This window comes from Eriocheir sinensis, chromosome 6, assembly GCF_024679095.1.
Source record: "Eriocheir sinensis breed Jianghai 21 chromosome 6, ASM2467909v1, whole genome shotgun sequence".
Lineage (NCBI taxonomy): Eukaryota > Metazoa > Arthropoda > Malacostraca > Decapoda > Varunidae > Eriocheir > Eriocheir sinensis.
The window spans coordinates 12,742,427-12,764,399 of NC_066514.1; the positions used below are offsets into that span (position 1 = coordinate 12,742,427).

A 21,973-nucleotide genomic window follows, 5' to 3' on the forward strand; every position below is an offset into this window, starting at 1 on the left:
TCGCTGCCCAGCTTACTATGGGTTGTTCCTTGAGGTAGATGGTATTCTCAGTCCAAAGTTTGATAGTGTGGGGTCGTGGTTACCTTCGGAGGTCGTGGCGGGGAAGACTGCGAGACTGCACCGTAGGCTAGGAAGGCTGTTTGCATTAATACAGGACATAGGCAGAATACAATTTATTGGTATATTTCCGAAGTTCCCTTCCCCCTAACAATAATCCTCATTCCCGATGGGAGTGTAGCATGTTTTGGTTAATACAAAATTGAAAACCTTCCCCCCCTAACAGTAATCCTCACTCCCGAGTGGAGTGTAGCATGTTTGGTTAATACTAAGTGAAAATTTGAATGCAAAGTTCAAAATATCCACCACACAAAACCCCCTACCTAATAGTATAACTGAGGCTATGAAGCTGGAGTCACAGGCGTAAGGCCCACAAACATAAACATTCCCTTCCCCCTTCCGTGGGCATGAGGATCCTTCGTCACACAAACCGTAAACTTAGAGTGTTTTGGGCCGCGACGGAACCCGTCGCATCACGGGGGAAGGGGAGGCACGAAGGGACAGCAGACGGCGCCTCTTCCCCCTTCCCGCTCCCTGACGCTGAGACCTCCCCTGTATTTTTCTTCGCATTATTGGACCAGGTGAGCACATTTCCATGTCATAATGTTAGTTTTTTACAGTTTAATGACAGAGGTTACCTATATGAACAAGTAAAAAGGTCGAGTGTAGCCCTCATTGCTTAGAGTAGATGATGCCAGCCTGCACATGGACGAGACCCTCACAAAGATTATTGTCCTTCCATTATGTGCCCAAGTAAGCACATTTCCCTGTCATAGTGTTAGTTTTTAGCTGTTTAATGACAGGGTTGACCTATGTGAACAAGTAATAAGGTTGCGTGTGGCCCTCAAAACACACATGGATGAAACATGGAAACATGGACTAGCAGGCAGCAGAAAGCCTGTTGGCTCATTACTAGGCTGCCTGCGTTCAGTGATTCAATCAATCCGTTTGCCATAGGAGTGGCTTGCAGGGAAGGATTAAAGCACTTGTGTATCTACTCTTGGGAGCGTTCAGTTCACTCCCGATGCAGCAAAGTGGCGATCAATGCGTTTCTTGAAGGAGTTGATGGTCTCTGCGCTAACCACTTCAGCAGGAAGGCTGTTCCAGTGGCGAACAACTCTATTCGAGAAATAACTCCTGCCGATGTCGGTATTGCATCGCCTTGCTTGAATTGTTTTTCCGTTGTTTCTTGTTCTCAGGTTGGTTTGTAGCGTGAAGAGTTTGGAGTGATCAACGTTGCTGAGCTTGTTCAGGTACTTAAAGACTTGTATCATGTCTCCCCGCAGGCGTCTCTTTTCCAACGTGAAGAGGTTGAGTCGCTCGAGTCGCTCTTCATAGGGCTTCGTCTTCAGTGATGGTATCATCTTCGTGGCGCGGCGCTGTACTCTCTCAAGTAATTCAATGTCTTTCCTGTAATTAGGAGACCAGAATTGCACGGCGTATTCCAGGTGGGGCCTTACCAGCGAATTGTACAAGGATAACATAACTCCCGGAGTCTTGTATTCGACGTTCCTCGATATGAACCCAAGCCCAGACTAAGGCTATTTTCATCCCATTATTGGAGCAGGTGAGCACATTTCACCGGCAATAGTGTTAGCTTTTAGCTGTTTAATGACATGGTTGACCTATATGGACAAGTAAAAAGATCGAGGGTTGCCTTCATAGCTCAGAGTAGCCAATCATAATGTTAGTTGTTGGGTAATTATGCTACTGAAGTCGGCATGTCCTTTTCAGGACTCAGGGTCATCATGGGCAAATATGTTTTTTTGGAGAAAGCAGTTGCATTTTATGGTTACCATATGCAAAGTTGTGCTAGTATGTCAGAATCTACAGGTACGAGGTCATGAATAAGGTTATTTTCAGCCCTTTATATGATCAGATTGAATCATTTTCCAGATAATGTTGACATAGCTATTGCCTTCCATCCCAGGTCTAGCACATTTTTTTTTATTCATTTGTGCATCTATATATAGTCCAGGACAAACAAACTATTAACCTAGTGGCCTTAACCACCCCTGTAGTAGGGACTAGGTTACTGATAATGGGCTCATATTTTTGTGGCTAATTTACATTCTTATTAATTATTGCTGCTTCATGTTTTGTCTTCTTTCTCAGAGAACGTAGGATTTCTAGAAATGGAAGGAGCACTGAGTGCCAGAAGCAGTCCAATGTCACCTCCTGAGCGAGACCTTCTCATGGGCCTCATCTGTGAGGAGAAGATCCTCCAAGACAGGAGGACAGACGGGAAGGTTGTCCTCCAGAAGAGGGCAGCGTGGGCCCGAATCACGCGCCTGTTTAATTCCCACAACCTTGGACCGCAGCGCACTGAGCAGCAACTCAAGAAAGTTTGGGAGCGTTTAAAAGTAAAGTAAGTGAAAAGAACGACTGAAAAATAATGCTATTCACATAACTTTCTAACTGAGATATATATTCTATTGTTGAGCATGTCTTAATATAAATAGAAACTTAATGCACTTAACCTGGGATGCAATTTTTGCACTGATCCCATGAATCACCTGTGATCAATCACTATTGTTCAGTGCAAATATGGATTCTCAGATCATATGTATAGAACATTCATCCATCCATTAATAAACTATATAGGTCTTTATGTAAGGGTAACTGCCAAGTTAGGGTTCAGTAAGGTAACCATACCCAGTCAATTTCTTATTTGCATCTTTTTTTCATTGTGGGAAAAAAATAGATAAGAGATTTCCCAGGCCCATCAACCCATCCCATTAATCCCCATTCACAAAGCATGTGAACGACAGTGACAGTATTCGTACAGCGTCTCTGAATTATCCTAATTAAAGCACACCTAAAACTACATTCTTGAATTAGTTGCAATAAAGACAAATAACCAAAAAAAAAAAAAAAAAAGGAAATGAATGCACAAATACAATGTAATATATATAAATGCTATGTATGAATACAATAACATATATTTACTGATTCTTCATTTTAGGGCAAAACAAGAACATGCAGTGAAGAGGCGGGAGGACATGAGAACTGGTGGAGGTGCCCCTCCTGCGGATCTGCCAAAAGAATCGGACCAAGTGCTGACAATACTTGGCACGGATTTGCACGACATAGGAAATCCGTTTGACCTCGATGCAATGCCAGCCATGTGTGAGTTCCTATTATGACTTGTTTTGACTGCCATGTTTGTAAACTATGTTCATGAGATATCAGAAACTGTGAAGTCGTAAGTATTCAGTCATGTAATATTGCAAAGTATCCAAAAATAATAAACATTTTTGGTATGTAGTAAGAAATTAAAGTAGCTGCACCACACAGTACTCTGCTTCTGTGTACTAAAATACATTTATTCTCAGCCAAGTCGCACCGACAAAGTCTACTCATCCGATTTACCAAGTCTCTCTTTGTGAGAGGTAAGATTTTGGTGGTGATAAACATAAGCAATATAGCTTTTATCAGTAAGCACCCTCTTCAGCCAGAAGGCTTTTCAGCCTGTAAGCAATTTGTTCATGTAACCATAATTCAGTTGTTCACAAACTCATAAGTTTTAATGACAGTTGTGTGCAGTGAGAGATACAGTTGATTAACAAGATGTTCCAACTACCTGAAATGTGTTAATCTGCAACTGTGTTATTTTAGGGAATATTTTTCATATACTAATATTTCTCCCTGTTGACAGCAAATTCATATTCAGAAAAAACACTTGCAGTATGCAGTGTTGTAGCACATCCTGCAACAAATTCCGTGGAAGAGGAGGTTCCAGCATCACCACAAGCAAAAGAACCAGAGGAGGTGCCCGCCCCCTCACCATCAACTGTCAGGACAAGGCATTGCAGAAACAGAGCAGCAACCAGCTACAAAAATACGACTGCCACACCAGAACTATTAGAAATTAGTAGGGAGAGGGAGATTACAAACAATAGGTTTTTGGAGAAGAGGGAGCATTTGATCGATCTTCAAATCAAACACATGAAAGTGAAAATAGCTGAAGCAGAACAAAGGGAGGAAGAGGCTATATTTAGAAAAGAGATAACAAAAAAAGAACTTGAAAAGCTAAATAATAGCTAAGGATGTACACAGGTAGGACATCACAGGGAATGTTTATGTAATATAGACTAAGGAAAGAATAAAACTATAAAGTAACTTGTGTTTTAATTAACAATGAAAATAAAGGTTTTACGAGAACATACATACACACTTCTTCCCACCTCATCATTCATTCTGAAAACAAATACACACTCACTTGTCACCACAACACACCAACACTAAAAACTACACTTGATTCACTTCCCTCTCCTGCACACTCGGCTCCCCCGTCCCCCCAACAGCCAACACAAATATGCGTGTTATGCACCTGTACGGGTGCCCTGCGCATTATTGTCCAGATCCAGAACAATGGTGGTGTCTATATGATGCTTAGAAGAAGTCCCTGATGATTTGCTGCCGTTTCAGTCTGCCTTCTACATTTCCTCGTCTTTGTGCAGGAACCTCATTAGGGATGTTATTGACATTTAGGTTCACGTCCCTTCCATCTTGTGGTAAAACCAGCCTAGTTTTCACCGCAATATTGTGTAGTACCACACAAGCAACTACAACAGTTTTGGTGGTGTCTAAACTTGTCCTGACTCTCTTCCCTAAGTACCCAAACCTCCTTTTTAATATCCCAAATGCCCGTTCAACAGTGTTTCTGGTTTGGGAATGACTGTAGTTATAAGCTCTCTCATGAGCATTATCTGGAAATGACACAGGTGTCATTAGATACCTTTTCAAGGGATATCCTGCATCTCCAAGTAGATGATACCTGGGATTTAAATTAACTTCTATTTCAGCACAGAGCCTGCTGTTTTCAAAAACTCGACTGTCATGGACGCTCCCAGGCCAACGGGCAACAACATTATGAAACTGCAGGTCTGGCCCACACACAGCTTGGACATTTAATGAAAAATATCCTTTTCTACACCTAAACATCTCAGGGTTTTCCACAGATGGTCTCAGTATAGAGATATGTGTGCAATCAATTGCCCCTACCACACCAGGCATTCCACTGATGTCATGGAATTGCTCAATTGTTCGTCGCATGTCATTGCCGCAAGGAGGTTTTATATAACGCTGGCTCAAACTAGCGATTGCTCTTGACACAACCTTCAAACATCTGCTGACAGTCATTTGTGACACATCATGGCAGTCCCCTAATGTCATCTGGTGGTCTCCCGTTGCCATGCAACGAACTGCAATCAGGGTTTGCAGGTGTGGCGGAACAGGACAGCCTGTAAAGAGAGGAAACTTATATAGTGACTGGAAAACGACCAATGTACTCTAAATTACAATGAAGTGAAAGCAACCAGTTCTTTTTACTTTACATTAAATTATAAATTACATTTGATCTCTATATATCGATAGACTTTGGCCAATGTCCCCCATGAAGGGGAGTGGCCCATTCTCGGCAGATGTTGGTTCACTCACACCGACACAACCATTCATATAATTTTAGTCCCAAGGGGCTTTAGGGCATTCACCTCTTGAGTCAGTTGGGGCTGAAAGCTGGTCTTTAATTTCTTCAATGAGATCATACATTGAAGTTTTGTTGCATCTGAAGCGCTCGACAAACTCGTCGTCACTCATTGCTGTGAAGGGGTTCATCCGATCTGGAAGTGTACTGTAGTTACGATTTTTATATCAAATGACATCTAAGAAGCATTAGTGACAACAGAGACAGAAAAAGATATAACTTGTCACCACATTTTACCTTTAACAATCCTGCGACGTTTACGTCCGATAGCTCCCTGGGCATCTGCCTGATCATCCAGCTCCTCATCCAATTGATCCAAAAGTTCCCAGTCATCCCACAGCTGCTGATACTCGTCCATGTTCTCAGATATCTGTATAAACAATGACAAAAATTATAACACTTAAGTAACACCAGGTATATTTTCATACCCAACCTACCTAACCTAACCAACTACTAGTGCCGACTGCCCAGGAATCGAACCCGGGCCTGCAGATTTGTAGATAGGCATGCTAACTACTACACCACAGAGGCACTGAAGCCTACAACTACCCAATTTAAATGTTCACTTAGATTTAGGTAAAATGATACTTTCCCTACACCACTTCATTTCACTATTTATGACTTAATATTATAGTTATGAGATGCAAATACATGTTAATTAACAATATTAAGGCACGCAGGGTTAGAAATATAAACTAACCTAACCCGACATGACCAAACATAAATTAACCTTAAGCAGTTTACCTAAGCTAACCTCTTAGCTAGCTGAAACCTCCAATACATTATAAACTATAACCATGACATGACCAAACTGAAATTAACCTAAAGCAGTTTACCAAAGCTAACCTTTATCTAGCTGACACCTCCAATACAGTATAAACTATAACCATGGTTATGTCATGTTAGTTTTTTAGGGGGGAGGTTAGATTGCCTTATGTTATTTCTGGCTAGGTCAGGTTAATTTCCAAACCGGTTTGATTTCATAATACGTATATTTAAGGGGCAGCTATTCTTATCCCTAGGGTAAAGTGTGAAGACGTAAATGATATGAGTTGTGTTTGGGATGAAAATAGGCTAGTAAAGGTCCTCGGCCATGTGTATTTTGGCATAGTCTACTCTGAGCAATGAGGGCCACAAGCGACCTTATTACTTGTCCATATAGGTCAACCCTGTCATTAAACAGCTAAAAGCTAACACTATGACATGGAAATGTGCTCATCTGCTCCAATAATGGGATGAAAATAGCCTTAGTCTGGGCCTCATCCATGTGTGTTTTGAGGGCCACACGCAACCTTATTACTTGCTCACATAGGTCAACCCTGTCATTAAACAGCTAAAAACTAACACTATGACAGGGAAATGTGCTTACTTGGGCACATAATGGAAGGACAATAATCTTTGTGAGGGTCTCGTCCATGTGCAGGCTAGCATCATCTACTCTAAGCAATGAGGGCTACACTCGACCTTTTTACTTGTTCATATAGGTAACCTCTGTCATTAAACTGTAAAAAACTAACATTATGACATGGAAATGTGCTCACCTGGTCCAATAATGCGAAGAAAAATACAGGGGAGGTCTCAGCGTCAGGGAGCAGGAAGGGGGAAGAGGCGCCGTCTGCTGTCCCTTCGTGCCTCCCCTTCCCCCGTGATGCGACGGGTTCCGTCGCGGCCCAAAACACTCTAAGTTTACGGTTTGTGTGACGAAGGATCCTCATGCCCACGGAAGGGGGAAGGGAATGTTTATGTTTGTGGGCCTTACGCCTGTGACTCCAGCTTCATAGCCTCAGTTATACTATTAGGTAGGGGGTTTTGTGTGGTGGATATTTTGAACTTTGCATTCAAATTTTCACTTTGTATTAACCAAACATGCTACACTCCACTCGGGAGTGAGGATTACTGTTAGGGGGGGGGGAAGGTTTTCAATTTTGTATTAACCAAAACATGCTACACTCCCATCGGGAATGAGGATTATTGTCAGGGGGAAGGGAACTTCGGAAATATACCAATAAATTGTATTCTGCCTATGTCCTGTATTAATGCATATAGCCTTCCTAGCCTACGGTGCAGTCTCGCAGTCTTCCCCGCCACGACCTCCGAAGGTAACCACGACCCCACACTATCAAACTTTGGACTGAGGATACCATCTACCTCAAGGAACAACCCATAGTAAGCTGGGGAGCGACGGACACTATCTACCAGGTGGGACATTTGTTAGGGTCAAGTGTTACCTGGCCTGTCAGGGCAGGGAGAGTCTGGGGACTAAACAGTTGGTTTAGGTCCGTCCCATCTGGTTCATAGAACTGCCGTTCCTCGCTTACAGGCTTTGGGGGTTGTGCCATATTACAACCTCCTGGTGGCAGCTTAAAGAGAGGGAACACAGCAGGGAATCGAACCCAGCCGTACACACACTCTGAGGTTGAGGAATAATAGCGTCACTATTCTTCCTCTTCCTTTCTTTTTTTTTTTTTTTTTTTTTTTTTTTTGGGGGGGGGGTGGCGCCTTGTCGTGGTGACGGGGCTTGAAGCGAGGTCGGCGGGACCACCTACCGTGGTGGCTTACCCACCTCGATAGGGCTCGATATCCGTTCGCCTCGTGGACCAAGTGCTCCCCCCTCATCACCGGTAGAGGAGGCCTACTGGTGATGTTGCTTTCTCCCGCCATGCCCTCTTACCACCCAGGGCAGGGCTACTGTCTCCCCACGTGTTTGCCGTGCGTGGCGTCCCGTATACTCCCCGTGCCCTTTCATCTGGGGGTTGAGTCCACCGCAGGGCAGGGTGTAGCTCCCCTCGGTGGGCAACACGCTCCTTTGGTGGGAGGGTTGGGGTAAGACGGGTGGTTCAGTGTCAGTAAGTAACCGAGGATTCCGTCCATCATCCGTTGGAAGGTGGCGCCAGAGTTTCGCAGGCCTAAATAGCTGTAATTAAAGGCGAAGGTGCCGATGGGCGTGGTGATGGCGGTCTTTGGGATGTCCTCCGGGTGCACAGGGACCTGGTAGTAGTCCTTCAGAAGGTCCAATTTTGAGAAGATTTTGGCACCGCGGAGGAAAGAGGTGCTGTCGGCGATGTTGGGCAGCGGGTAGTGGTCTGGCTCTGTTCTGGTGATGAGGTGCCAATAGTCCTCGCAGGAGTTGGAGGGAGCCGTCAGAGCGCGACCTTCCTTGGGTTCACACGTGACTTTGCCCCGCTGCTGTGTGGTGCCAACTCGCTCTTTCCTCTGTTTTCCTCTGCTTTCGCGGTGTAAGACGTTCTGTGCTTCTGTGAACTGCTGCTGTACTGGAGGACTACAAAACCAGAAGGATTACCCTGCCTTCTACTACAGACCGCTAAGTGTTCTGATTTAGTATTTACTTAGTTAGATAGTGATCCACAGTTACTCCTAGGACAAGTGTATTAAGCTTCCCACATCTGCACTAAATTCAACATTCTTTCACGCCAACCCAGTGCTACACGGTTTTATATTGCTTTTGTGTTTTTTATATTGCTTTTGTGTTTTCTTCTTCTATTATTAGGATACTTTACTGTGCTGTGATAATAGGACTACGTGAATCAGGCGCGCCAAGCTACATTCATTTCTATGTCCACACAAAACACTAGATAATCCACTTTCCGCGCAAACCTAGTGAACACAGTTATTATCTTCTTTACATAAGTGATTTCTCAGTATATTAATATTGGCCTATGTTTTGTCTTGGTGGGTAGAAATAACCGCGCCTTTTTACCCGAGACACACCCTTTTCCCCGGGGAATTGACCTGACTGCGACCTCACAGCAGCTGTTGGTATGTTTTCCTAGATACACATTTTTGACCTGACGACCTCACCGCAGCTGCGTACTTTGTTATCGTCTTAACGCGCCTAATTGTTTCCGTCTTGCCTCGCCCATATCTTCACCATGACGTCCCTCAAGCGTTGTTCTGGGTGTGGCCTTCGCATGGCCAAGTAGTACTTTCTTTCAAAGGACGTTTGTAGGTTCTGCGTTAAGACTCAGAAGGATGATCAGAGGATCATAGAGTTAGAGAATAGGGTTACGACTCTCGCCGCCCAGGTACACTTACTGGTTAGTGCAGCAGCAACAAGCCCCGCCTCCTCCTCCTCCCCTTCCTCTTCCTCTTCTTCCTCGTCCTCCTCCCCTCCAGTATTGTCTTCACCCACACAACAGCCCCTCCCATCCTTCTCCTCCTCCTCCTCCTCGACCATCTCCGATCTCCCCGCTTCCTACCCCTCCTCCTCTTCTTCCTCCTCCTTCTCCTCCTCCTCCTCCTCCTCCTCGCCATCCTCTTCCGTCCCTCCTCTCCCCTCTCCCCGCCCACCCTCCTCCTTCTCCTCCTCCTCTCCCTCTTTCTCCTCCTTGTCCTCCGCCTCTTCGCTCGTCCCTCCCTCCCACACCTGTCCTTCACCTTCCCCTTCCCCCTCTTCCTCCTCCCTCTCCTCGTCCGTCCCTCCCTCCTCCTCCTCCTCCTCCTCCTCCTCCTCCTCCACCCCCTCCCCCTCCTCCTCCTCCGCCTCCAATTCCTCGCAGCATGGGTTCACAAAAGGTAGGTCATGCCTCACCAATCTCTTGTCCTTCTACAATAAAGTATTTGAGGCGGTTGACAGAGATGAAAATTATGATGTAATCTATCTTGATTTTAGTAAAGCGTTTGACAAAGTTCCTCACCAACGACTGTTGCTTAAATTACAGGCTCACGGAGTAGAGGGTAAAGTTTTGAACTGGGTCAAGGCGTGGCTTAGCAATAGGAAGCAAAGAGTGCAAATCAATGGTAAAAGATCTGACTGGGGATGTGTTACGAGTGGGGTCCCACAAGGCTCGGTATTAGGTCCACTTTTGTTTATTATTTATATCAATGACTTAGACACAGGAATTAGTAGTGATGTTAGTAAATTTGCAGATGATACCAAGATCGGTAGAGTAATTGAGTCGCATCAGGACGCTAGTATTCTCCAAGGTGAACTCAACAGATTATATGACTGGGCGGGTAAATGGCAGATGGAGTTCAATGTAGGGAAGTGCAGTATTCTGAGTGTAGGTAGGAACAACCCCTCACATAACTATTGCTTAAATGACACTCTCATAAGTAGGTCTGGGTGCGAGAGGGATTTAGGGGTCTTAGTGAGCTCTGATCTCCGTCCAAGGGCACAATGCATTCAAGCTAGAAATCGAGCTAATAGGGTACTGGGATTTATTTCAAGGAGCGTAAGCAACAGAAGCCCCGAAGTCTTCCTCAAACTATATTTAGCATTAGTTAGACCTCATCTTGACTATGCGGTTCAGTTCTGGTCACCCTGCTATAGAATGGAAATCAAAATGTTAGAATCGGTGCAGAGGAGGATGACTAAGATGATTCAGGGGTTGAGAAACTTGCCATACGAGGAAAGACTCAAATAGTTAAACTTGCATTCTCTAGAAAGGCGAAGGGTGCGTGGAGACATGATCGAGGTTTATAAATGGATGAAGGGCTTTAATAAAGGAGACATTCATAAGGTTTTGTTGGTAAGAGAACCGGGTAGGACACGAAGTAACGGGTTTAAACTGGATAAATTCAGATTCAACAGGGACATAGGCAAAAATTGGTTTACTAACAGGGTGGTGGATGAGTGGAATAGGCTTAGCAGTCATGTGGTGAGTGCCAATACAATTGTCACATTCAAAAATAGACTAGATAAATTCATGGACAGCGATATTAGGTGGGGTTAGATACACGGGAGCTTAGGGTCAAAGGAGCTGCCTCGTACAGGCCTACCGGCCTCTTGCGGACTCCTGCGTTCTTATGTTCTTATGTTCTTATGTTCTTCGTCACGATGTGAAGAGGTGACGCCCATGGACTTGACGCCTTCTGGCAGATTCCCAGACGCTCGAGCTCAGTAAAGGTATGTTTTGTTGCGGCGAGCTTGTCAGGGGCCAGACGACGAAATTTGGAGAACACCGGGGGACATGATGTCTTTATATGGTGGTAGACTCCATGTTTTGCCGGATGTTTTGGCTGTTGTCGGAGTTCTGGCTTGAAGACATCGGGGTAGGTGTTGCGGAGGTGAGAGAAGCTGTCAGTCACCTCGACGACTACCTGTAGGGCGAACTCAGTGGGTGCGGCAGCGGTGGGGGTGGCGGTAAGGGAGGTTGCGTCCACCAGCCGACATCTGGCGACGTCCACGAGGAGCTGGTAGTGGGCTAAAAAGTCTGCCCCAAGTAGGGGAAGAGTGACGCCTGCCACCATGAAGCTCCATCCAAATGTGCGGCCGCCGATGCTGATATCGAGGTGCCGACGGCCGTACGTTGGTATAGGTGTGCAGTTGGCCGCAGCGAGCTGGATGTTGGACGCTGGTTGATTGGGCTTCTTCCATCGTGCAGATGGCAGGAGGGAAAGGGCAGCGTCAGTGTCGACCAGGAAACGCACCCCCGTTGCAGGATCGGTGAGGAAGGCGTTAACACCGGTGGGGGCCGCCGCGTTGCACGGCGGCCGCCCTACCCGTTTTTTTTTTTTTTTGGCCACGAGCTTCCTGGGTGGCAGGTTCTTGCCTTGGGGCCGAATTTGGCGTGGTAGTAGCTGAGCTGCTCAGTGAACGTCTTCTTGGTCCCTTGGTGGTTTGATCGTGGCAGCGGGGCGTAGTACTGTTTCGCCGGTGGTTGTTGAGTTCTCTGTGGTAGGCGGTTTGCTGCCGCGATGTCGACCTCGTCATCCTGGAATGATAGTGGGGTGTCGGAAGGCACGGCGCTGATGCAGCTGGTTGAAGCCGTGAGTGTGTCGACTAGGCTATCTGCCTGTTGTTGCAGGTCGTCCTCGTCGATCTTCTCCGCGTTGGGAATGGCAGCGCGGATAGTTTCCGGGAGGCGGAGGAGCCACAGTGCCCGAAGCAGGTCTAGATGTCCAGACGCCCCGTCGGTGGCTGGAGGGAGCTTTACCAGGGCCCGCATCTCGAGAAGGGCGTCGGAAGGTTTCTGGTCGCTAAGGGGTTGTTGCGAGAGCTGGAGGAGCCGTGACACTCGCGCTGCGGGGAAAGGTGTAAAACGCTGAAGTAGGTAGTTTTTCAGGGCGTCGTATTCGATGGCGGCGTCGCCCTTGGCTTCCAACCATACCGAGATGCGCGGAAAAAGTTCGTCTGGGAGAGCTACTAAGACGTGGTCTGCCCGTGAGATTGGACTGCTCACTCTTTTGAGGCGGAGTTGTACCTTTGCTCGCCGGAACCAGATGTGTGCGTCGATCTTGGAAAAGATCGGTAGTTAGACGTGCTGCTGCGGCTGGGTGGGGGTCTGTGTTGGACGAAGAGTCGGTGGAGGGCGTGTCCATTGTGACGAGAGGCAAGGGAGCAGCTTGCGTCACTCAGGGGTCACCAATGTAGCGGGTGATACATCAGGCAGTCCAGCTTCTAAGTTCAGGAGAGGGAGAACCAAACACGGTGATGGTGTGACAGCAACTGATTAATATTATTAGTGAGATATATATACAGCTACAGGGTACTGCAGGATCAGCATGGATCTAGCGCATAGACTCCGCGTCCCTCGCGTTGTGATTGGGTTTGTAGCGAAGCCCGCTATAGCCCCGTCACCACCAGCGACCACATCTCCATCATCCTAAAAATCTCCACAATACTAATCCTCTCATTGTCCCCGCCAAAACGAAACCTTTCCCAGGCAAACTTTGACTCCGTAAAGGAAGACTTCAGAACCAAATTCAACAACGAGCGCCCATTAAACAACACCACAAGGGAAGCGATCGACCAGGCAATCACCTCCTGGTATGACACTGTCACAACCGCAATAAACACCCACATACCCCTAACACGATACAAAAAACTCCCCCACCACTCACTTTCTCACCAAACACGCACGCTCCTAACGCAATTCCAATCAATACAACGGGAAGCCAGCACCAGAGGATTGACATACCAATGCTACAAACAACTTTAAAACCTCCTCCAAAATCGCCTCCAGCAGGAAAGGAATGACGCCTGGAGTGCAGTGATTCAGGACACTGTAGAAATATTCAGAGAGCCTTCCTCCTTTTGGCCCCGTCGAAGGTGACGGGGCTTGAAGCGAGATCGGCGGCACCACCTACCGTGGTGGCTTGCCCACCTCGATAGGGCTCGATGTCCGTTGGTCTCGTGGACCAAGTGCTCTCCCCTCATCACCGGTAGAGGAGGCCTACTGGTGATGTTGCCTTCGCCCGCCCTTTCACCACCTAGGGCAGGGCTACTGTCTCCCCACGTGTTTGCCGTGCGTGGCGTCCCGTATACTCTCCGTGCCCTCTCATCTGGGAGTTGAGTCCACCGCGAGGCAGGGTGTAGTTCCCCTCGGTGGGCAACACGCTCCTTTGGTGGGAGGGTTGGGGTATAAGACAGGCGGTTCAGTGTGGCCCTACTGAATCAATCGGCTGGTCATGCGCTGGCTAGGACCATACGATGGCTAGGGTCAAGTGGTCACTGCCGGGTGGGCGATCGCAACGGTCCCGCGGCCGCCGTTAAACGCCTGGGAGTGGCTGCGTATACTTCCCCATTACCCCTAGGGCTGTTAGGTGCGGTCTGGCCCCAACATCCAGCCTCCCCGTGTTGGGCTCCGTGGTGGGTGGGGGTGTGGGGAAGTGAAACCCTTTTTGTTTTGTATGGGTAAGTTATCTTTGCCCCTGCCTGCCTCCCTCCCTGACGTCCGCCCGTCTTCGGAAACACCCACACGGTCCTCTCTCATCGCCACCTTGGAGCCTTTCACGGCTCCTGGTGGTGCCTCTGGAAAGTCCCTACCTCGTAGAGGGGCTGACCAAGAGAAGTCCGTGCGACACAAAGGTCCACGGAATAGTTCACGTAGACCTGGGAACTTCCCAATTTCCCAAATAGAAGTTTTGCCTGGTATGTATGAACCTGCTTCATATGAAAAGTACATTACAGTCAAGTCTGTGGATGGTTGCCCGATAAACGACCTGGATATTTTTGAAGTGCACAGTTGTCTGGTCAAGGCTTGTGGCCGTGAGCCCAAGATCACGCCACAAGGGGACGGTAGCTTGTTAGTTGAGGTTTCGTCACCGGAAGAGAGCTCAAAGCTCCGCGCCCTTACCTCTGTTCCGGGTGCATCAGTGTCCTGCTCTCCCCATGCCACCATGAACCAATCTCGGGGTGTTGTCTTTTCACGGGACCTACTCCGCTACTCAGAAGAACGACTGGTTACAGATCTCAAAAACTACGATGTGGCTTCAGTACGCCGTGTGAAACGAAAGGTAGACGGAATTATCACACCTCACCAACCTTGTTTATTACCTTCAACCGACTAGTACTGCCCAAGACAGTTAAGCTAGTTTGGCTAAATCTGAATGTGAAGCCCTATGTCCCCAACCCAAGAAGGTGCTTCTATTGTCAAGCGTATGGTCACGTCACCCAGACCTGTCGGCGCTTGAAAAACGGCCTAGCAAAAATGTCATGTGGAATGGATAACCACGGGGACGACTGCCCTGGACCTGTGCGTTGTTACCACTGTGGTGAACCTCATCCTGCCTCATCAAAGGACTGTGAGCGCTTCCTCTTTGAGAGGGAAGTGCGCAAAATACACAACCAGGAAAGGGAACCCTTCGCTGAGGCTAAACAACTTGCCCGTACAAAGATGGCCAAACCCGGAATGACGTATGCCCCTGCCCTCAACGCCCATGCCCATCGCCGTTCTACCTCTGCTAAGACTGCCCCTCCCATTACTCTAATAAGTCTGCCTACTAAGTCCGCTTCATCTAACCAGACGCCTGCTGATGGCCTCAATGAGCCCCATCAGCAAAAGCGCATGCGCAGCGAGGAATCCCTGCAGGACACCCCTCCTGCTAAAGTGCCTTCTCCAGGTCACGACTCTGGGTCGCTGGAAGAACCCCGGGTGCCGGCTGCAGCCGCCACCCCTGCAACAGCGGCAACGGCTGACCCTCAGCCGGTGACTGCTGCCAATCAAGGTCACGGTGCGAACCTGCCGGCGCCCGTGTCCACCGCCTCCGCACAGTCTGTGCTTGAGGCTCCACCCGTGTCCCGCTGCCTTGCCGCTTCACCAGAGTGGCGGAAGGTTGGGGGGGGTGGGGCAGGGTGAGTAGGCCGCCGGCGGGAGCAAGAGGCCGGGGAAATTTAGGTGTTCCCCGGCCCGTCACATCGGCCCTGGGGCCGATAAAGAAAACGCTAGCGCTGGGGTCAACCCTCCAGCGAAATATTGGTGCTACTACAGGGAGGTCCCTCTCCGGGGGCGCCCTGAAGAAATAACTAAAATTCAAGATATTGCAGTGGAACTGCCGCGGGTTGCGAGGAAGCTGGGAGGATCTCCACCTTCTCATTAAAGACTCCCAGCCACAGTGTCTCTGCCTCCACGAGACACTGTTAGGAGCATACGCTCATCCTCCCCCACGTAGTTACAGTGCCATATACTCTCCAGCAGATCCCAAACAAGCTCCTTCTGGAGGTACGTGTCTCTTCATCTCCAACGACATAGCACACACTCCGCTCTCACTTAACACTCCATTGCAGGCTACTGCTGCTCAAATCCACATTACACGTACCTATACTACGTATATGCTCCCTGTATCTCCCACCCAATACACCACTCAATAAGCAAGACCTCCTGACACTGGTACGCCAACTGCCCTCACCGTTCTTACTACTCGGCGACTTAAACAGTCGCCATACACTATGGGAAGATACCACCAGCAACCCAAGAGAAGCCACTGTGACATCTGTAATTGAAGATTTAGACCTCTGCATACTTAACACCGGTCATCTAACACACTATCATATGCAAACGGATACACCGTCAATTATTGACCCCTCACTCAGTTCCCCCGATGCACCCCGTCGAAGGGGAGTCACCTTGTCGTGGTGACGGGGCTTGAAGCGAGGTGGGCGGCACCACCTACCGTGGTGGCTTGCCTACCTCGATAGGGCTCGATGTCCGTTGGCCTCGTGGACCAAGTGCTTCCCCCTCATCACCGGTAGAAGAGGCCTACTGGTGATGTTGCCTTCTCCCGCCCTGCCCTTTTACCACCCAAGGCAGGGCTACTGTCTCCCCACGTGTTTGCCGTGCGTGGCGTCCCGTATACTCCCCGTGCCCTCTCATCTGGGAGTTGAGTCCACCGCGGGGCAGGGTGTAGTTCCCCTCGGTGGGCAACACGGTCCTTTGGTGGGAGGGTTGGGGTAAGACGGGCGCTTCAGTGTGGCCCCACTGCATCAATCGGATGGTCATGCGATGGCTAGGGTCATGTGGTCATTGCCGGGTGGGCGGTCGCATCGGTCCCGCGGCCGCCGTTAAACACCTGGCAGTGGATGCGTATACTTCCCCATTACCCGTGGGGCTGTTGGGTGCGGTTTGGCCCCAACATTCAGCCTCCCCTTGTTGGGCTCCGTGGTGGGTGGGGATGTGGGGGAGTGAAACACCTCCCCTGTGTATGGGTAAATTTCCCTTGCCTCGGCCTGCCTCTCTCCCTGACGTCCGCCTGTCCCCGATTACCCCTACACGGTCCTCTCTCGTCGCCACCTTGGAGCCTTTCACCGTTCCTGGTGGTGCCGCTGGAAAGTCCCTACCTCCTAGAGGGGCTGACCAAAACAAGTCCGTGCGACACAAAAGTCCACGTGTGTCTGACAAGGCTGCCTCCCATTCCGGGGGTAGCTCTGATGTGCGTCCCTCTTCCAAGCTGGACGCACTTCAGATGGTGAATATCGATCCATCGTTTTCCTACCGTGCCTTGCACTCCTTACTCAAGCCATTTGGCACAGTCCTTCGTATATTATTCGCCAAGCACTTTGCCAGTGTCTCTAGAAAAGATCCTACTGCACCAGGGGCTCGTCATCGCCGGTATTTGGAATCACTCGGCGTTAACTTCGTTTCCACCGGAGGGGAATCTTATAATATCCCATTTTCTCTCTCCGAGTTGAAGACGGCTTTATCCCAGTGTCATGATTCCTCGCCAGGTCCAGACGACATCCCTTATGCTTTCTTACGCCACATGTCTGATTGTGGTTTTACATTTTTATTGGATCTTTACAATTTCATTTGGCGTACCGGTGATTTTCCATTTTTTTTTTTTTTTACAACAAAGGAGGCAGCTCAAGGGCACACACACAAAAAAACAATAATAAAAAAAGCCCGCTACTCGCTGCTCCTAAAAAAGAAACAAAAGAGGTGGCCGAAAGGAAGATCAAATACGGGAGGAGAGGTGTCCTGATACCCTCCTCTTGAAAGAGTTCAAGTCGTAGGCATTAGGAAATACAGATGAAGGAAGATTGTTCCAGAGTTTACCAGCGTGAGGGATGAAAGAGTGAAGATGCTGGTTAACTCTTGCATAAGGGGTTTGGACAGTATAGGGATGAGCATGAGTAGAAAGTCGAGTGCAGCGGGGCCGCGGGAGGGGAGGAGGCATGCAGTTAGCAAGTTCAGAAGAGCAGTCAGCGTGGAAATATCGATAGAAGATAGAAAGAGAGGCAACATTGCGGCGGAATTTAAGAGGTAGAAGACTGTCAGTATGAGGAGGAAAGCTGATGAGACGAAGAGCCTTAGGCTCCACTCTGTCCAGAAGAGCTGTGTGAGTGGAGCCCCCCCACACATGAAATGCATACTCCATACGAGGGCGGACAAGGCCCATGTATATGGACAGCAACTGTGCAGGGGAGAAGAACTGGCGGAGACGGTACAGAACGCCCAGCCTCGAGGAAGCTGATTTAGTAAGAGATGAGATATGAAGTTTCCAGTTGAGATTTTGAGTTAAGGATAGACCGAGGATGTTTAGTGTTGAGGAAGGTGATAGCTGGGTGTTGTCAAAGAATAGGGGATAGTTGTTTGGAAGATTGTGTCGAGTGGATAGGTGGAGAAACTGTGTTTTTGAGGCGTTGAAGGACACCAGGTTCTTCTTGCCCCAATCGGAAATAATAGTAAGGTATGAGGCTAAGCGTTCTGCAGCCTCCAGCCTTGAGTCGTTAAGTTCCTAAAGGGTGGGTCTTCTATTAAAAGAAGTTGAATAATGCAGAGTGGAATCATCGGCGTAGGAATGGATAGGACAGTTCGTATTGGAAAGAAGATCATCAATGAACAACAGAAAAAGAGTGGGAGATAGGACAGAACCCTGTGGGACACCACTGTCAATAGATTTAGGGGAAGAACAGTGACCGTCTACCACGGCAGAAATAGAACGGTCAGAAAGGAAACTGGAGATAAAGGTACAGAGAGAAGGATAGAAACCGTAGGAGGGTAGTTTAGAAAGCAAAGATTTGTGCCAGACCCTATCAAAAGCTTTTGATGTGTCCAGCGCAATAGCAAAAGTTTCACCGAAACGGCTAAGAGAGGATGACCAAGAGTCAGTTAAGAAGGCTAGGAGATCACCAGTAGAACGCCCCTTGCGGAACCCATACTGGCGATCAGATAGAAGGTCAGAAGTGGAAAGGTGCTTTTGAATCTTCCGGTTAAGGATTCATTCAAAAGCTTTAGATAGACAAGAAAGTAAAGCAATAGGACGGTAGTTTGAGGGATTGGAGCGGTCACCCTTCTTAGGTACATGCTGTATGAAGGCATACTTCCAGCAAGAAGGAAAGGTAGATGTTGACAGGCAGAGGCGAAAGAGTTTGACCAGGCAGGGTGACAGCACGGAGGCACAGTTTTTAAGGACAATAGGAGGCACTCCATCAGGTCCATAAGCCTTCTGAGGATTGAGGCCAGAGAGGGCATAGAAAACATCATTTTGAAGAATCTTTATAACAGGCATAAAGGAGTCAGAGGGGGGATGAGTAGGAGGAATATGCCCAGAATCGTCCAGAGTGGAGTTTTTAGAAAAAGTTTGAGAGAAGAGTTCAGCCTTAGAGATAGATGAGACGGCAGTGTTGCCGTCAGGACGGAGGAGTGGAGGGAAAGATGAAGAAGTGAAGTTGGAGGAGATGTTTTTGGCTAGATGCCAGAAGTCACGGGAAGAGTTAGAGAAAGCAAGGTTTTGACATTTTCTATTAATGAAAGAATTTTTGGTTAGTCGGAGAATAGATTTGGCACGATTTCGGGCAGAAATGTAAAGTTCATAATTAGCATTAGTTTGAAGACTCTGGTACCTTTTGTGAGCTACCTCTATCATTGACAGCACGAGAACAAGCGGGATTAAACCAAGGCTTTTTAGCGTGAGTAGTAGAGAAAGAACGAGGAATGTATGCCTCCATTCCAGAGACAATCACCTCTGTGATGCGCTGAGCACACACAGAGGGGTCTCTATCCTGGAAGCAATAATCATTCCACGGGAAATCGGAAAAGTACATCCTCAGGTCGTCCCACCGAGCTGAAGCAAAATGCCAGAAGCATCGCCTCTTCGGTGGGTCCAGAGGGTGTACAGGAGCGATAGGACAGGATGCAGAAATAAGATTGTGATCGGAGGAGCCCAACGGAGAGAACAGTTTGACAGAATAAGCAGAAGGGTTTGAGATAAGGAAGAGGTCTAGAATGTTGGGCCGATCTCCAAGACGGTCATTACCACCGAAACTGCAGAAGACGATATTCTGTGTACCCTTATCCGCTAAAATTGCCTCAATCCTGTTAAAAACGTGCTGTGTTCCTGCCCCTGGTAAGCACATTCTTAAGTATATTCTCCATATCCCTTGAACAAACATACGTGTCAATGAGCCTGACCTAACTATCTCCCACCATAAAAAATAAAAATAAAACTTTCTCTTAGAGCCGTAGCCAGTAGAGGGAAGGGGGGCTGAAACAGAAGGAAAAGTGGGGAGGAGAGGAAGAAAGGGGTGGCAACAGGGTGGAACTGTGAGGAAAGGGTAAGAGGGTGGGTGGAGGAAAGCGTCGTCTCAGTGGCTGCGTAAGAGACAGGTAGGCTTTCTTGAGGGGCCAGGTGGTCGGCCCGAGCCCGTCTTGGCGCAGGCAGGTGTTTATAGTGGCGCCATTTATCTTGGCTCATGCTGCCCCCCGTTGTATATTTCTGAAATGAGAGATGAAATGTCTAGGTGGCGTACTTCAGGAGGTCTAGAGTCCCACTGAGACACAGCAGCAAATGTTCTGGCTATGATGTCGGCGACTTCAGCGCTCCCTGATATTATGTTATTACTGATTTTCAGTGCACCAGGAAAGGGTGTTGTGTTATTGTGTATTCTTGCCTTCAGTCTGCAATGAAATGACTCACAAAAGTTAATGGTTCCTGCTGCCAGAATGTAGCTCTCAGTTTCACTGCTCTCAAACACTGTGGCGCAAGTGCCAGAAGTTAGGATTAACTGATCTGTACAAGAACAACCTGGAGTTTAAAGATCTTCCTGAAAAAGCTCATCTCAACACCGTACTTGCTGGCCAATTAGATCAGAGGCAATGGCCTTGACTTTTTTTATCAGCCCATGGACGTGAACAACCACATCAGGACAAATATCCGCATATTCCGGCAATATTTCTTTCGTTACTGGCTCAACACTGTGACTCCAGATAAATTTTCAGTTCATGGTTTTGCTTATTTTTGTGAGTCATTTCATTCCACTCTGAAGGCAAGAAGAATACACAATAACATAATATCACCCTTTCCTGCTGCCAGAAAGGATATTTGGAGTGCATTTTTACTGGCAATCTCAAATCGCCCATGAATGTATCAGGCACAAAGCCAGGGGCTAACTCACAAATTTTGTCAGTGACGTTCTGATACAATGCCTGTGACTTCCCTGTCATCAGAACGTTGGCCACGGGTAGATCCTTGTCTCCGAAGACTGCCATGATGAAGAATAACTGGTAGAACAGGATTGGAACACAGAAGAACGCTGCATCACAGAAGGCGTGCTGCACTTCTGCCAGCCTTGGGATAAGAACGGTAGAAATGAAGATGATCACCAGCTCTGTCCCGAGTTCCACAGCCCCCTTGAAGTGCTGGTTGTAATTCTCCGCGAGGGGGTTAGACTTCCACGCGAAACACTCAGCTGCTGTGCGTTGAACAGGTGGCTGTGCACGGCGACGAGCTCTGTACATTCCCAGTTCCACGTCAGTTAAAGTAAATGAAGATGCATCATAAACTTTTGATCGTACTTTCGTCATTTATGCAATATCCAAATGGCCTAATATGTCATGGATACAAGCTGTAAGAATTAAAATATTACTACTAACCAGAACGCAACTCTGCCATCATCTGGATGATTTATTGTGACATTGTCGAAGATGGCACGAAGGGAGTGGTTTCTTCGGTCATCTCTGGCTGCTTCCTTCAGGTGATTGCGGATGTCTGTCAGAGGGAGAGTTGTAGAACGGTGCCGTTGTTGTGTTCTCTCTTTTCTGCCAGTGTGTCAGTCGCTTAGATGATAGTGGCAGTCCCTCTGCATTTTTTTTTTTGTCAGCACACTTGAGGAACAGCTTAGATCCAGTGTTGTTGGCAGTTTTGCACTGCCAGCCTAGGTAACTCTTATAGATGATTGTCCCATGGTGGATATTACCCCGGATAATGGAATGGTTGGTCGGCATCTAAAAGACAGATGGCAGTTTACTT

General features: G+C 48.0%; 2 protein-coding genes across 2 annotated transcripts; one reads left to right on the forward strand and one right to left on the reverse strand.

Annotated features, from left to right (window-relative positions):
* The first annotated feature begins 2,161 nt into the window (after window positions 1–2,161).
* Window positions 2,162–4,155, forward strand: LOC126986563 (myb/SANT-like DNA-binding domain-containing protein 3). Its single transcript, XM_050842831.1, has 4 exons — window positions 2,162–2,425; window positions 3,023–3,186; window positions 3,393–3,449; window positions 3,716–4,155. Exons 1-4 carry the CDS (start codon window positions 2,193–2,195, stop codon window positions 4,102–4,104), a joined length of 843 nt encoding a protein of 280 aa, XP_050698788.1. The 5' UTR covers window positions 2,162–2,192; the 3' UTR covers window positions 4,105–4,155.
* A 297-nt stretch (window positions 4,156–4,452) lies between these two features.
* Window positions 4,453–15,174, reverse strand: LOC126987040 (putative nuclease HARBI1). The gene is made up of 7 exons (XM_050843705.1): window positions 15,114–15,174; window positions 12,032–12,527; window positions 11,513–11,678; window positions 9,998–10,021; window positions 5,783–5,810; window positions 5,553–5,681; window positions 4,453–5,303 (listed from the first exon to the last, which is right to left on the reverse strand). The coding sequence occupies exons 1-7, from the start codon at window positions 15,172–15,174 to the stop codon at window positions 4,453–4,455; spliced, it is 1,755 nt and encodes a 584-aa protein (XP_050699662.1).
* Window positions 15,175–21,973: the final 6,799 nt, after the last annotated feature.